The 14615-nt window shown below is 57.9% G+C and overlaps 1 protein-coding gene across 1 annotated transcript in view; it reads right to left on the minus strand.

Moving 5' to 3' along the window:
• The window catches only part of CERK (ceramide kinase), a 50987-nt gene extending 40639 nt beyond the window's left edge, over nt 1-10348 (minus strand). Inside the window, exons 1-2 of the mRNA XM_049694944.1 lie at nt 10127-10348; nt 9365-10019 (exon numbers count right to left, since the gene is read on the minus strand). Of these exons, the coding sequence (XP_049550901.1) occupies nt 9365-10019; nt 10127-10348 (877 nt within the window). The remainder of the gene's footprint in view (nt 1-9364; nt 10020-10126) is intronic.
• Nucleotides 10349-14615: the final 4267 nt, after the last annotated feature.

Genomic DNA, 14615 nt, shown 5'->3' on the forward strand with positions numbered 1-14615 from the left:
GTACCCCAGCATCTCAGCGTCCGAGCTCTGGAGCAGCCCCCCACCCGCCCAGACTGCCATCTCTGAAATGGGGACAACACCAGGATGGCTCCAGGGGCTATGGTGAGGATTACTCGAGGCGGCAAGCACAGCACTACCGGCACGAGAAAGTCAGCCGAGACAGACACAGTTCCGACCAGGATGAAGCAGGCGCCCGACCGCCTATCCCTCCTCTGATGGTGACCAAGAGGTCTGGACAAGATGGGAGGGAGACAGTTATCTGAAGGCGCCAAAAGCAGAGAGCAGCAGGCCAGTGGCCGGAGCAGCACCCACGCAGAAGGAGCAGCGCCCGGCAGTCTTCCAGAGCCTTCCTTTCCTCTCCAGCCCCAGCTCTGAGCCAAGCGCAGCCTGAGGTCTAGAACAGCTCGCTGGATGCAGACAGCGAACACCCACCCCTCTGTCCAGAGGAGCCAGAGCGTGGCCGGCAGGGCTGGGAAGGGCGTCCTGGCCCTGCCCATGAACTGACACGCGCCGGGCTCCAGGAACAGAGGAGCCCTGGGAGCCGAACTGCCAAGTGTGCCAGCTCCCCGGCCCCGGACTCACCCCCGAGTGACAAACACCAGGGTGGCCCCCCACAGCGTGAAAAAGGCCTTGAGAGCTGGACTTATGTGGAAACCCCTCCCGCGACGTGAGACCGACTTGCCGTCTGTGTACAACCAGGCTGAGCACCTGCCTAAGAAAATTCTCCAAAGGACTTTGACGGGACCCAGAGCCTTACAAAGAAATATGAAAAATGTCCAGGGTACAAAATTAATCAGTACACCAAGAACCAGAAAACGCTGACATGCCCAAGGGAAAGACAGTCCACAGACACCCGGCCTGAGATGACCCAGATGTCGGAGGCATCAGACAAAAACTTTAACGTGGTCGGTATAACCGTGCTCGGTGAGGTACAGCTGAACATTCTTAAAATGAACGGAAAGATGACAGAAGTTCCCAGGAGAGAAAAATAAGCTATTAGAGGGAACCAAACGGAAGCTTTAAAACTGAAAGTACAGCATCTGAAATAAAACACCCACTAGCCGGGCTCAGCAGCGGAGTGGGGGGGACAGAGGGAAGCCAGTGAAGCTGGACAGGTCAGCAGGAATAATCTGTTCTGAATAACAGAGAGAAAAAATATTTTTAAAAATGCACAGGGACCTTCCGCTGCCGAGATGATGGACGAGGTGTGCTTTTCCCTGTTCCTCCACTGAGCCATGTGTCACACGAACGCAGGGAGACTCTGAAAGGTGGGAGGAGGAGGAAGCTGGCCGGGGACCTCGGGACCAGGGAAGGACAGGGGTGACGTCCCTGGGTTTCCTTTTGCCTCAAGCACCTCAGATTTGAAGAATCCAGCAACCTGGAAATGCCAGTGGGTACAAACCAAAAACCCCAACAAAGAGTGCCCTCCCTGGCCAAAGGACCAGGGGAAGGACGGCCCAGTAAGACAGGAAACTTCTAGACAAGCAACAAACACACAGGAAACCTGGCCCCACGCCCACACGCCAGCAAAGTCCGCCTGGGAGCCTAGATTTCCACCCTCAGGGGTGTAGGGTGGCACCAGGGTGGCGTGGCGTGAGGGAAGGCACGCAGGGAGCCAGAACTTTCATCCCAGACAGCTGGTAACGAGCCTCACTCCCCACAGGGGTCGGGAGAGACAAAGGGGGAGCGGACTTCCACCTTCACTCAGCAGTAGTGGGGTGGTGTCAGGGGAGAGCTAGGGGAAAGTCAGGATTTTCACCACCACCCACCTCCACCTACCCAGGTGTCAGGAGACCCTTGGAGAGCAGGTGCGAGGCACCCCTACCCCTTCCAGCCAAGGGGGTCTCTGTGCAGGCCTAGTGGGGGGCCGGAAGTCCTAGCCCACCCAGCAGCAATGAGGAGCCCCTCCCCTCCGACTGTCAACAGGGCCGAGGGGAACCTGGACTTCTTCTCCCACCTGGCGGTAACTAGTCCCCCTCTTCCCTGATGGAGCAGTGTCAGAGAGAGCAAGCTAAAAGAGGAAGTTTAAATAAGATCCAAAATTTCATAACACAGGGGCTTCCCTGGTGGCGCAGTGGTTGAGAGTCCGCCTGCCGATGCAGAGGACACGGGTTCGTGCCCCGGTCTGGGAAGATCCCACATGCCGCGGAGCGGCTGGGCCCGTGAGCCATGGCCGCTGAGCCTGCGCGTCCGGAGCCTGTGCTCCACAACAGGAGAGGCCACAACAGTGAGAGGTCCGCGTACCGCAAAAACAAAAACAAACAAACAAACAAAAATTTCCTAACACAGTACAAAAATGTCCAGGTTTCAATCTAAAATCAACCACCATGCCAAGAAGTAGGAAGATCTCAAAACGAGAGAAAAAAAGACAATCGCTGGATGCCAACACCGAGATGACAAAGATGTTAGGATTGTCTGACAAGGACCTTAAAGCAGCCACTACGAAAAGGCTTCATGAACAATTACACACCTGAAACAAATGAAGACACATAAAGACTCAGCAAAGAAAAAAAGTCTTAGCAAAGAAGTAGAAGATATAGGGACTTCCCTGGTGGTCCAGCGGTAAAGAATCCGCCTTCTAATGCAGGGAATGCGGGTTCGACCCCTGGTCGGGAAACTAAGATCCCACATGCTGCAGGGCAACTAAGCCCATGCGCCACAGCTACTGAGCCCTCGTGCCTCAACTAGAAGGCCCGTGTGCCGCAAACTACAGAGTCCACCTGCCCTGGAGCCAGTGTACCACAACTAGAGAGAAGCCCACATGCCTCAACAAAGATCATGCAGGCCTCCACAAAGACTGCACATGCTGCAACTAAGACGCAATGCAGCCAAAAATAAATTAAATAAATAAATAATAAATAAATCTTTAAAAAAGAAAATAGAAGATATAAATAAGACCCAAATGGACATTTTAGAACTGAAAAATACAGTAACCAAAACAGAAAACAAACAGGTGGACTCAACAGCAGGACGGAGAGGCAGACGAGAGAATCAGTGAACTGGAAGATGGGACAACAGAAATGACTAAAATTGAACAGCAGAGGAAAACAGAGTTAAAAACAAAACAGAAAAAGACAAAACGAACAGAGCCTCAGAGACCTGTCGGATTATAATGGAGGATCCAACGTGTGTGTCACTACAGTCCCAGGAGCAGAGAAGGAGAGGGGCTGAAAACGTGCTCAAAAAATAATGGCTGAAGACTTCCCAAATTTGACAAAAGGCATAACCTCAAATATGATTAATCCAAAGAAATCCAGTCCAAGACACATTACAGTCTGGATTCTGAAAATCAAGTACAAGGAAAAGAAGTTTCACATCAGCAAGAGAGAAACAACACCTTACCTACAGGTGAGAAAACTGAATGACAGTGGATTTCTCCTCAGAAACCATGGAAGCCAGAAGGAAGTGGCACAATATTTTTCCAGTGCTGAAAAGAAAAGAATGGTCAACCTGGAACCTTACACCCAGCAAAAATCTCCTTCAGGGATAAAGGAGAAATTAAGACATTCTCAGACGAAGAAATACTAAGAGAACTTGTTGCCAGCAGACCTATCATAAAAGAAAGGATGCAGGAAGTAGAAGTGAAGTGACAAGAGTCCCTGGGGGGGAAAAAAAAAGGAAGAAAGAACAGAGTAAGCAAAGATATGGGTAAACACAATAGGATTTCCTTCTCTTCCTGACTTTTCTAAATGTTTGTGGGTGGAAGAGAAAATTATAACGCTAATGTGGTTCTAAACGCATGCAGAAGAAATAATTAAGACAATTTCATTATAAAACGGGAGAGTAAAGTGATGCAGAGAGGTAAGGTTTCTGCACTTCACTCAAATTGGTAACATGGCAGCACCACAAGACTGGGATGAGATACGTATATATAGACCAATACTCTGGGGAACCACTCCACCTCTGTACAAAGAGGTGCGCTCAAAAACAACACTGATAGTTTACCACCATAAACAGTAAAAGAAAAGATGAAGATATATAGACAAATCAAAATGGGATTCTAAAAAAATAGTTTTAAGTAATTCACAGGAAGGCAGGGAAAAACAGAGAAACGAAAACCAGAAAACAAAAAATAAAATGGTAGACTTAAGCCCTAATATATTTACATTAAAAAGACACAGATTGGCTTAGTTAATTAAAAAACATGAGTCAACCCTAGGCAGTCTAAAGAAACTCACTTCAACTCTAATAATGTAAGCAGGCTGAAAGTAAAAGGATGGAAAAGGCGTGTGCAGCAGGAGTGGCCATGTCAACCGATAAAGCAGACTCCAGAACAAATACAATGATCAGAGACAGAGAAGGGCGTTACACAACGGAAAAAGGGTCAATCCAAAATGAAGACATAGCAATCCTGAATGTGAATGCACCAAACAACAGAGCAGGGAAACGCACGAGGATACATAATGGTTTAGAGCAGGGTCGGCAAACCACAGGCCAAATCCAGCTTGCTGTCCACTTTCATAAATAAAGTTTTGTTGGCACACGGCCACGTGCATTCACTCTCATGCTGCCTACAGCAGCTTTTGTGCTAAAACAGCAGAGCTGAGAAGTTGTGACCCACAGAGCCTAAAATAATTGCTATCTGGCTTTTGAAGAAAATGTTTGCTGACCTATTTTAGAGTAACAAATAAAAGTTAACCTTGGAATCATCTCAGATTACGATATTTATGACCACGTTCGCCTACTGTTAAGTCACGTAACCTGAACATAACCGAGGCAGGTGCCTAGAGAGACAGACGGCAGGCAGGACTGCTGTTTTCCTGACATCCGCTTTCGAAACCACAAAAGCCTGTACGTCTCTTCCGACAGTGAATCACATGCAAACCTAGAATGAGGTTCTATTTTTTTTTTCTGTAACAGGTAGACAGGATTGCCATTTATTTCCTATTCAAATATACTGAGAGTCCTCCTATCGCACTGTGCAGGGCGTTAGCTTTACATCATCTGACACTATCTACAGCACTTTTGACTTCCTCATGGGGCATAACTAAGACACGTCAGGGGATACTGAAACACAGGACTACAGGATCTGTGGTGTTTATGCTTTAGAGGATTCTGCAGAATTTGTGGGCTTTACACAAACCATTCAGCTTCCCAGCCACTTCCAATGGTTTCGAACCCACATCCTCCAGAGAAAAGTCAAAGTGCTGGGAGAGCAAACAGCAAAGCAACCACTCCCCCCCACGTTCTCCTGCCAGTGGCAGCGGTGACCCCAGGACATGCTGCATCCCACACAGCCGGAGCCCAGTCCCGAGGCAGCCTCCACTCACCATGTGGCCAGGGGCAGGCCACACCTCACCTCCCATATGCGGCCATCCACACAGGGCTGTTCAGCACCTGCCGTGCACAGGCACACGAGGAGCCCCGGGGGAATGGGGATGAGGGACACGAGGAGGGGGTCATCAGTATCTTAACAAACACACAGAAAATACATTTTCTAAAGCCTAAACACAGTTCCTTAAGTACTTGTCTTTTTCCTTAGGACAGTTGATCAAACGTGGCAAAGTCACCAAACTACACACTTAAAATGTGTGAATTTTATTGTATGCAAATTATGCCTTAATAAAGTTGACGTTAAAAAAATCATGTTTTGGGCTTCCCTGGTGGCGCAGTGGTTGAGAGTCCGCCTGCTGATGCAGGGGACGCAGGTTCGTGCCCCGGTCCGGGAGGATCCCATATGCCGTGAAGCGGCTGGGCCCGTGAGCCATGGCCGCTGAGCCTGCGCATCCGGAGCCTGTGCTCCGCAACGGGAGAGGCCACGGCAGTGAGAGGCCCACGTACCGCAAAAAAAAAAAAAAAAAATTCACTGTTGAAGGTTAAGACTAAGGGTGATTCTTTTTCTGTGTGCTTTTCTGTGTTTTCTAGATTTTATTAAATCAACATGAGTTACTTTTATAAGCATAAAAAACCTTTTTGTTTTAAGTATCTGTGGCTTGCCTACCTTTTGCTGGGCACTGCGTAGGGGTGTTGGGGGACACTCTGTAAATATAGCAGTGACCTACCCAAGGAGAGCCCCACCAGCCCTGGGGCATCCCAGGTTCGGGGGGAGCTGCCAGAGGAAGGGGAGGATTTCCTTCAAAGGTGGAGCCTGGGCACTGCCCCACCCCACCCCCAGGTGCCAACACACTCCTCCCAGCTCCAACTCTAAAGGAACACATCCAGAGTCTCTTTTCCTGAACCCCGGGGGGGTACAGCCCAGATACAGTTTCACTCTGTTTCAAGCTGAACTAGCCCGACCCACTGTGAGAAGACTGGGTCTGGGTTTCCTGTTTTCAGTCTGCCCCACCTCCGGCCAGGCTGGCGCCCCGGAGCCTCACAGCTTCCTTAAGAGCAGCTGTTCCTGGGTCCAGACAACGCTGCCCCCTGAAATCCTGGTCCCTCCTTTGCTCTCAACTGCTGAGCCCCCTCACGATGAAGGAGCGTGGGCCTGGATTAAAAGCCAGCTCCCTTCTGGACATTACCATCAATTGCAATCAGTTCACAACTTCCATTTTTCCTGTCTGCAAACAGGGGCGATGCTATGGCTGCCCCGGGGCAGGTCCCTCCTCTGTCCTTCGAAGGTGATCTCAATTCACTCCCTACCCCATCAGTCTGTTTTTGCACAACCCTCCCCTCCCTTCCCTCCCCGGCCAAGCCGTAGTCCATCCCCGCCAGCAGACACGCCTGGGACTGCAGCGGCCGGGTACTGCCACTCCGTAACTGAATGAAATGTCCCGCGTGGACGGGTTCCTGTCTCCCTGCTGCCAGTGGTGCTGTCAAGCATGCAATCACCTGACGCAGACCCCACTGCCCTGGGGGTGCCGCTATGGGAAGGCCCCGAGCTGCAGCAGCTGCGTCCCTGCACTGCTGACCCACTGCCTTCCCAGGGTGGTGGGCTGCACAGGGGCTGCCAGGGCTCCCACAGCCCCGGCCCCTCCAGGGAGGGGACCAATCTCTTGCATACCAGGTCCCTGTACGAAAGGGCCTTCACGGTTTGTAAGAGTGAAGCCACCACCGTTCCCGGGAAGAGGGCAGGCAGCCGTGCCAGCGAGGGGCCACCCCAAAGCACGTCACACAAACCCGAGGCTCTGCGGACCGCAGACCATAACGGCGGCCGGCTGAGGGCAAGCGAGGAGCGACCTCCCCACCGAGACGCCCCGGACGGGTGGGGTCTGTCCAGTGTCCACATGGCCGCTGTGGCCTGAGGGAGGCCACACCACCCGGTGCACAGCAGCTGGAGTTGGACCCACCACGCCTCAAACCTGGGTTCAACCACTAGCTGGGCCGGTTTCTAAAACTCTCTATATCCGTAAAATACGGGAGAAGCTGCCCCGCAGGAATGCATCATGCTTGAATGGGATACAGGACAGAAGCACAGTGGCTGCGCCCAAGTGCCCCATGAAACGGCAGTGCCCCATCCTTACGCCGAGAGGTCCCACGAAACGGCAGCGCCCCATCCTTACGCCGAGAGGTCTACAGGAAAGCCCAAAAGCCCTCGGGGACAGGCCAGGCAGGAGGTCGGAGGATGACGTCTGAGGAGTGACATGTCTTCCCAAGGGGCCAACAGAAAGCTGGTAGAAGGGTAGAGCCTCAGACCCCCGACCACAGATAAGCTCTCTGCAGACCATGCTTCTGGTGACGCCGAGGCTAGAAAACAAGAGTCCGAGACCGCCCTTGACCTTGGCCCCAATTAACCGGCCAGCTCTGCCTCACCGCTCCCCCACCAGCAGAGCCACACAACCTCAGTGTCCGAAAGCACCCCCAGACCCATCACAGCACCCCCGACTGCCCCCAAGGCATCTGAAAGCCATCCCAAAGTCAGAACATCCACCAGAGAACACTGACCTACACACCCCTCCCCGATACTTAACAACGAAATCCCTGCTCCTGCAGTTTCAGTAACTACAAACCTGGAATTCACGTTCCCCTGGCGCTGCTCATTCAATCCAGGCAGACCCAGCCCTGCTCGCCACCACTCCCACCAGGACTAGGCCAGCAACCTCCCACCTGCAGTCCCTCCTCTGTCTGCTCTCCTCCAAGCTGCCACAGGGATCCCTTCTCCAGGTTAAGATGGATAAAGCCCTCCTGGGGTCCCCATCTCAGCCCACGCCACCCAAACAGCCCCGTTTCCCCTCCCCCATCTCCCTCCATTCCTGCAGCACCCCGTGGACCTCCGGCCTTGGCACTTGTGGTCTTCCTGCAAGGACCATCTCTTCCCAATGTCACAGGTCCCTCCAGGGCTCTGGTCCAATGCCCTCCTGCAAGTGAGGACTTCTGAGACCTCCTGCACCACAGCGACCTGCCCCCACTCTGCAGGGCTCTTCTGAGACATACACGCCCCTATGTGTTCCCCTCTTGTCTCTCCCTCTAATGGAAAATGCTCCATTGCGGCAGGGACTTTGTCACGTGCGCTGAGCAGAGGCGAGGATTACCGCCGCGCCCTTCCCCGACAGGCCCTCAATAAAAAATTGCGAAAGACAAATGAATGAGATGGAAACACACCCACACTCGCCAGCCCTGCGCTTCCTCGCCAGCCATGGACGCCTCCCCCCTTCTCACTGGCCAAAGGCGCCTCCTGTAATCCTCCTCCTCCTGCCAGGGGTCAAATGACACCTCCTTGATAAGCCTCTGCCCACCCCTCTGCCGCCGACGTCTCGGCCCTGGGAGCCGCTGGCCCCTTCTCCTTGGGGAGAGAGAGTGCCCTTTTCAGTTAAATTACACTTCTCCAAATCGGAGGGCCTCCGCAGGTCCCACGTCCAGCCTGTTGCACCAGAATTAACACCCACACCAACCCCACCAGGGAGCACATCCCAGACAGAAGATCATGAGCCTGTCTTTCACTTTACAACAGGAATTCCTGACCCCACTCTGGATCCCCGCTAACGAAAAGCATCTGTACTCGGGTTAAACTAAAACCGAGGGCGGGGCGCCGGCACTCCCTCGGGATCCATCCGTAATCAGTCTCACAATCGATCCGGATGGTGCCTTTCAGATACTTGCGGGCCGGTCACAGAGATGCGGCACCGTCCAGGCGACACCTCCCGGGCCGCAGACCTGCCCCGCCGTCACCACCCCGCGCCTCGCCCTCCGGGGTCGCATCCTCGCCGGGACCGCAGGCGCCCGGGCTCCGGCCTCCCCGCCGGCACCTCCCCCCACCCCCGCCCCCGCCCCCGCTCCGGCGCTCGCTCTTTGTCACCCCGGTCCCGGAGTGTACACACCCTCGGCGCCCGGGACTCCTCCCTGCCAGCTGCTGCCGAGACCCCGGCCCCCATCTCCGGGCCTCCGGTCCCGGGGCCCCCGCCTGCCGGCCTCCCCGGCCCCTCCTCCCCGGCCCCTCCCTGCCCCGCCACCCCGGCCGAGCCCGCGGGCCGTAGGCGACACTCACCCGCGCCGGGGGCGCCGGCTCCGGGCCCCGGACTCCGCCACCAGCGCAGCAGCGCCCGCGCGGGGTCCAGGCTCACTGCGCAGCGCTGCTGCTTCACCCACAGCACCGAGCGCAGCGGCTCCGCGGCCCCCATCGCGCCCAGCGCCCAGGACGCCGCCGGGTCGGCCGGGCTGAGGGCGCCGGGCGCAGACGCCGAGGGGCGCCGGACCGTTAGCGGCCCCAGGAGCCCGGGTCGCGGCTGCGGCTGCGGCGGCAGCGTCGGCGTCGGCGGCGGCGGCGCGGGGCGGGCGGGGCGCGCGGGTGGGCGGCGCTGCGTCACCCCGTACGCAGAGCGGCCGCGGGGGACCAGGCGGGGGACGGGGAGGGCGGAGCGGGGGAGGGAGAGGGGGTCGGGCTGGGGAGGAGGGCCGGACTGGGGGCTGGACGGGGGAGGGAGGACTCGGCCGGGGGAGGTGGGGCGGGGCGAGGGGACGAGGAAAGGCCGCGAGGCGGACCGGGCGAGTGGACGAGGAGGGGGACGGACGAGAGGGGTGCAGAGCCGAGGAACCAAGGCGGGGGTCTGGGCGGGGGGACCTGAGAAGGGGGCCGGGCGTGGGGGCGAGGGAGAGGAGGGAGCAGGGAACAGAGGAGGGGGAGGGGAGGGGGAGGGGCCGGGCGATCAAGGAGGGGGCTGGGCTGGGGTCTGGCCGCGCGGACCGGGTGAGCTCGCCCGGGCGAGTCCGCAGGGCTTAGCTCTGGCCCGAGGAGGTGGCTTCCCCTTGCCGCCGATCCTGGGGTCCGGGCCGCCGTGGCCAGGGGCGTGGAGCTCAGTAGCGCCTCCCTGGTGGGTCGTCGGGACAGGCGGGGCCTCCAGGGGCGCCGAAATGCTGCCTGGGCGGTCGTGCGGGTGTGACGGAAGGCCACGGGCCTTGGGTGGGCTCCGCGCCCCACGCCTGTCCTCCTGCGGCCGCCCTGGGCAGCTTGACTTTGGGCGTTGGGCGGCATCTTGGATACCCCGTCTTCTCCTCTTGAAGGCCTGGTATGCACCCTCTGGAGGTGTGGACTGTGCTGGGGCGAGCATGGAACTGGGCACCCTCTCCTCTGCTGATAGGCCACCCTCATGACCACCCAGGGAGGCAGGTGCTGCAGCACCCCTACACTCCTAAAGGGCAGTTTTAGGCACTGGGGATTGAGCAGTAAGGGATGGAGCCAGCATTGGAACGAGGCAGTGTGGGTCAAAGGGCCCTGCCGGCCTGCACACCTAGGATGAGGACAGATTCCCCCTGAGGAGGCACGTCCTGATCACAGGTAGCAGAGGTGTGGCTCAGAGGCCTGCCAGGGTCCAGCCACCCTTTACTGCCCTCTGGAGTATGTGTCTGGGCTGGGGGCTGCAGAGAGCAGCTAGGGTCCCACAGCCCCAGGTTCTCATGGCCAGCCAGCCTGCTAGGGGAAGATGCTGGAGTAAAAGCGGCCACCAGAGGGGAGGGGCCTGCAGGCTGGCAGGCAGGGAAGGCTGGCTGGAGGAAGCAGTCTTCCTCTAAGGGGCCTGGGAGGAAGCTGGAGGGGGCAGGCAGCTGAGCCCTCCTCTCCCCTCCTGAGCAGGCCCGAGGAGAGGGGGGCTGCTGTTCTGAGCACTTTCCTGAGAGGCATCACCCTGGTGCCCCCGGATTCTCTTCCTCACCACCGTGCTCAGCTCAACCGTCCCCTCTCCACAGGGGGCCTTCCCTGACCCCCTGCTAAGTGCAGCACCCAGCCCAGCAAGGCTCGAGCCCTGCTCTCAGAGCACGTCCGCCCCCTCAGCAGATGGCAGAAGGGCAGGCCCGCGGCCTCGCTGCCCGTGCCTGGCACTGGGGAGCCACAGGTACAGGTCTGATCCTGCCAGCTCCCTGTGATTCACTCCTCTGGGAGCCCAGCCCCTGTTCAGGCTGGGTACAGGGAATCGGGAGCCAGGAGAGGGCATAAGGTGGGGTGTGAGTTCTAGCCCCTCCCTCGGGCAAGGCGGGCCTGATCTCCCAGCCCAGTAGGGCTGATGGCAACAAGGCTGCTGCTCTGAGGCTCCGAACATGTGCACATGAAACGTCTTTGGAAATCTTGCACCAGCACCAGGTGGGGGGCTGGTAACACGCTGCTGCACATGAGGAGGGAGGCCAGGAAAGGGCCGGTGGGCAGGGACTCAGAAACGCCAGCCTTGCTGTGCGGCCTCTCCCTGTGGCCTCCCTGGGCCGGGCGCCTTCTGCCCTCCTCGGTTACTCACACAGGATCCTTGAATGCCACCCGTCAGCTCATACAATCCTGTAGCCAGGGGGGCGCCCAGAGAGGACTCAGGTCCCCTCCGCACCCCCGCCCTCAGGGAGCTGTGTCGGGGAGGCAGCAGCATCAACTACAAAACACTGGTCGGGCCCCAAGGGAGCCCCACCCTCCTCACCTGACAGGCTCAAAGTCCACAGGCCAGGCCAGGGGGCTCTTAGCGGCTGTTATAGGCTGCATTGTGACCCCCTAAAATTCACATGCTGAAGCCCTGACCCCCAGGACCTCAGAACGTGAGTGGAGTTGGAGATAGTCTTTACAGAGGTGATTAAGGTACAATGTGGCCTTGGGGGTAGGCCCCAATCCAGTGTGACTGGTGGCTTTATAAGAGAGGGGATTTGGACACTCAGAGGGATCATGGGTAATCGGGCACAGAGGGTCAAACGCGTGAAGAGGCAGCAGGAGGGCGGCCATTTGCAAACCACAGAGAGAGGCCTCAGAGGAAAGCAACCTGCTGGCACCTTGATCTTAGACTTGCAGCCTCTCCGAACTAGAACCGAGGAAATGAATTTCCCTTGTTTCAGCCACCCAGTCTATGGCATTTTGCAGCCCCAGCCAACCACTACCGTGGCCTTCCACCCCAGGGGGCTGTAGTCAGGGGTTTGGCTGGGGAGGGGCCTGGCCAAGGCGGGACCACATGCTTAAACCAGACGGAGAAGTTCTTGAAATAAAGGCCAAGTTTTCCAAAGACGTGCTTCCTGCACTTGAGCTGGATGGGAGAGGGTTGGGCAGGAGGTCAGGCCCTGCGTGAGGGCTGTGGGCCCGTGACTCTGAGCACAGAGCTGGGGGCGCGGAAGGAAGGAGGCGGCTTTGCCCCAGAGCAGCTGCTGGGCCCCTGCCGCGCACCAGGTCCTGGTGGGCCCGTCGGGAGCTGGCTGCAAAGGCAAATCAGCAGAACAACCCCCAAGAACCTTCAGAGGCTGGGGTGACTTGGCCGTCTGCGTTCAGAATGTGCTCCGGGCTCCCCTGCTGGCCTTCCAGCCACCTCACCTCTCACCTTTCCCATGCTGGGCCCTGGCCAGATGCCCTTCCCACGTGTCTGCCTGGGAAAGCCCACCAGCCTTCTCCTTTAACGCGGCCGAATCCCTGGGCAGCTGGCTTCATGGGGCTTCCTCGGGGCTGCCCGTCCGTGGCCTCAGCTCCACCTGCGGCACCGCAGAACCTGTTGCTGTTGGTGTGTGCACATTGCTGGCCATTCCTCCACGGGGCCTAGATATGCCCTGGCAGCCAGCTGGGCCCGAGAGCACAGGCTCAGCTCGGCAGCCTGGAGCCCCGCTGGCTCAGGCCCTGCCCTGCCACCTGTCCCGTCCCGTGTCCAGTCTGCAGGCTTGGGGTGCTCCCTGGTGGCCTGACTGCCCTACAGCCTGAACTGGCCACAGCTTGTCTAGGCTGGACATCTCGCCCGGCATTGGCCAATGCCCCCTGGGCCGCACTGTGCCCGTCCAGGTTACCTCACATGCGGGCTGCCTGGACCCTGAGGTCCTGTCTAGGCCCACAGCATTGCGTCCCGCCCACTGGGTCATCCCTGCCGGAGGCCCACTGGCTTCTCCTGCCCACAGAGCCCTGGCCACTAATAGGGACCTGGCACTGTCAGCACCTTCTGGCACCATCCCTTCCGTGGCCTCTGACCTACTTCCTCTCTCTCCTGGGAGCCCCTGGCCGCGCTGACTGTGACAGCTCTGCTTATCTTCCCAGGCTTCCTCCGCATGAAGTCAGTATCGGACTTGACATCAGAATCCTGCTGGCTGGGGGTGGGAACACCTGCACCAGCTGCACACTGGCTGCCCGCAGCGCCGCCCTCTGCCCTCTGCCCTCCATCCTGCAAGAAGAGCTTCTAACTTCCCGTCACGTTTGAGTGCCTGGAAGAAATATCCCAGGGAGAGTAAGCTGATAAGTTACAAAATGCACATCCCTGTGACCCAGGCAGCAACCTCTGGAAGTGGGATTTATTTGCCCCATTTTACGCATGGAAAGACTGAGGTCCTCAAAACTAACCTGGCCTGTTCAAGTTCTACAGAAATGTAACTAGCTCAGTGGGAGCCCCAGGGCCACACTGGTGTAGGAGAGTCTGAAATATGAGAACAGGGGGCACACGAGGGCAGCCTGCACCCCCAGCAGGTCCTGCCCCAGGCACTCCAGCCAAGCCACCCTCCGGGGCACACAGGACTGTCCTGCCTGACGTGCTCTTGTGGGTCCCCATCCAGATTCCCAGAGGCTATACCGCAGAGGCTGGACCTGCCCACCCGGGGAAAGCCCCGAGCCTGGGCTGGCATGGAGGGTGGCCCTCAAGGGTAGTGGCCAGAGGGTGGATCTGAGCTGGAAGGGCCAGTCGGATGCGGCCAGCAGAGAATAACACCACAGGTGGCCAAGGATCAGGGCTGCTCACAGACCTGGGCACCGTGGGAGCAGTGCACCCAGGGGAGGGCCCAAAGGCCAGGATCAGGTTTGGTCTGCACCCCCTAGGCTCCCCAGGCCTGCTCGGGTGACCCGCCTGGGTCGGGTGCTGAGAGGACCCTGGCATTGTGCTCAGTGCCAGCTCATCTAGTCCTCAAGGCGCCACTGCTCTGCAGGTGAGAAGACAGTCCCAGTGAGGTTAGGACCTGGGCCAGGGTTATCCAGTAGCAAGGGGTGGAGCAGGGAATGACACACAGGGCTGTGGGACCCCGAAGGCCGCCCTCGCACAGTCTGGCTGTCCTGTCGGCAACATCCTGGGTTTCTCTCCCCGTGGGGAGCAGGCCCAGAGGCCCTGAGCACAGGCCTGCCTCGCCTGGGGGATGCTGTTTGCTTAGCAGCAGACTGTGCTGGGGAAAAGGCCAGCTCCCGGGGGGTGAACTCTGCAGAGACTCCGCTCCCATCTCTGTACCTGGAGGAAAGCGGGCTGGCTGGCTGGGGTCCTCAGAGACGGGGAGAGCTCAGTGAGGGCGGTGGGAGGGGCACCTGCATGTGAGCCTGCGTCCCCAGGTCA

The sequence above is a fragment of the Orcinus orca genome, chromosome 11, assembly GCF_937001465.1.
Source record: "Orcinus orca chromosome 11, mOrcOrc1.1, whole genome shotgun sequence".
Classification (NCBI taxonomy): domain Eukaryota; kingdom Metazoa; phylum Chordata; class Mammalia; order Artiodactyla; family Delphinidae; genus Orcinus; species Orcinus orca.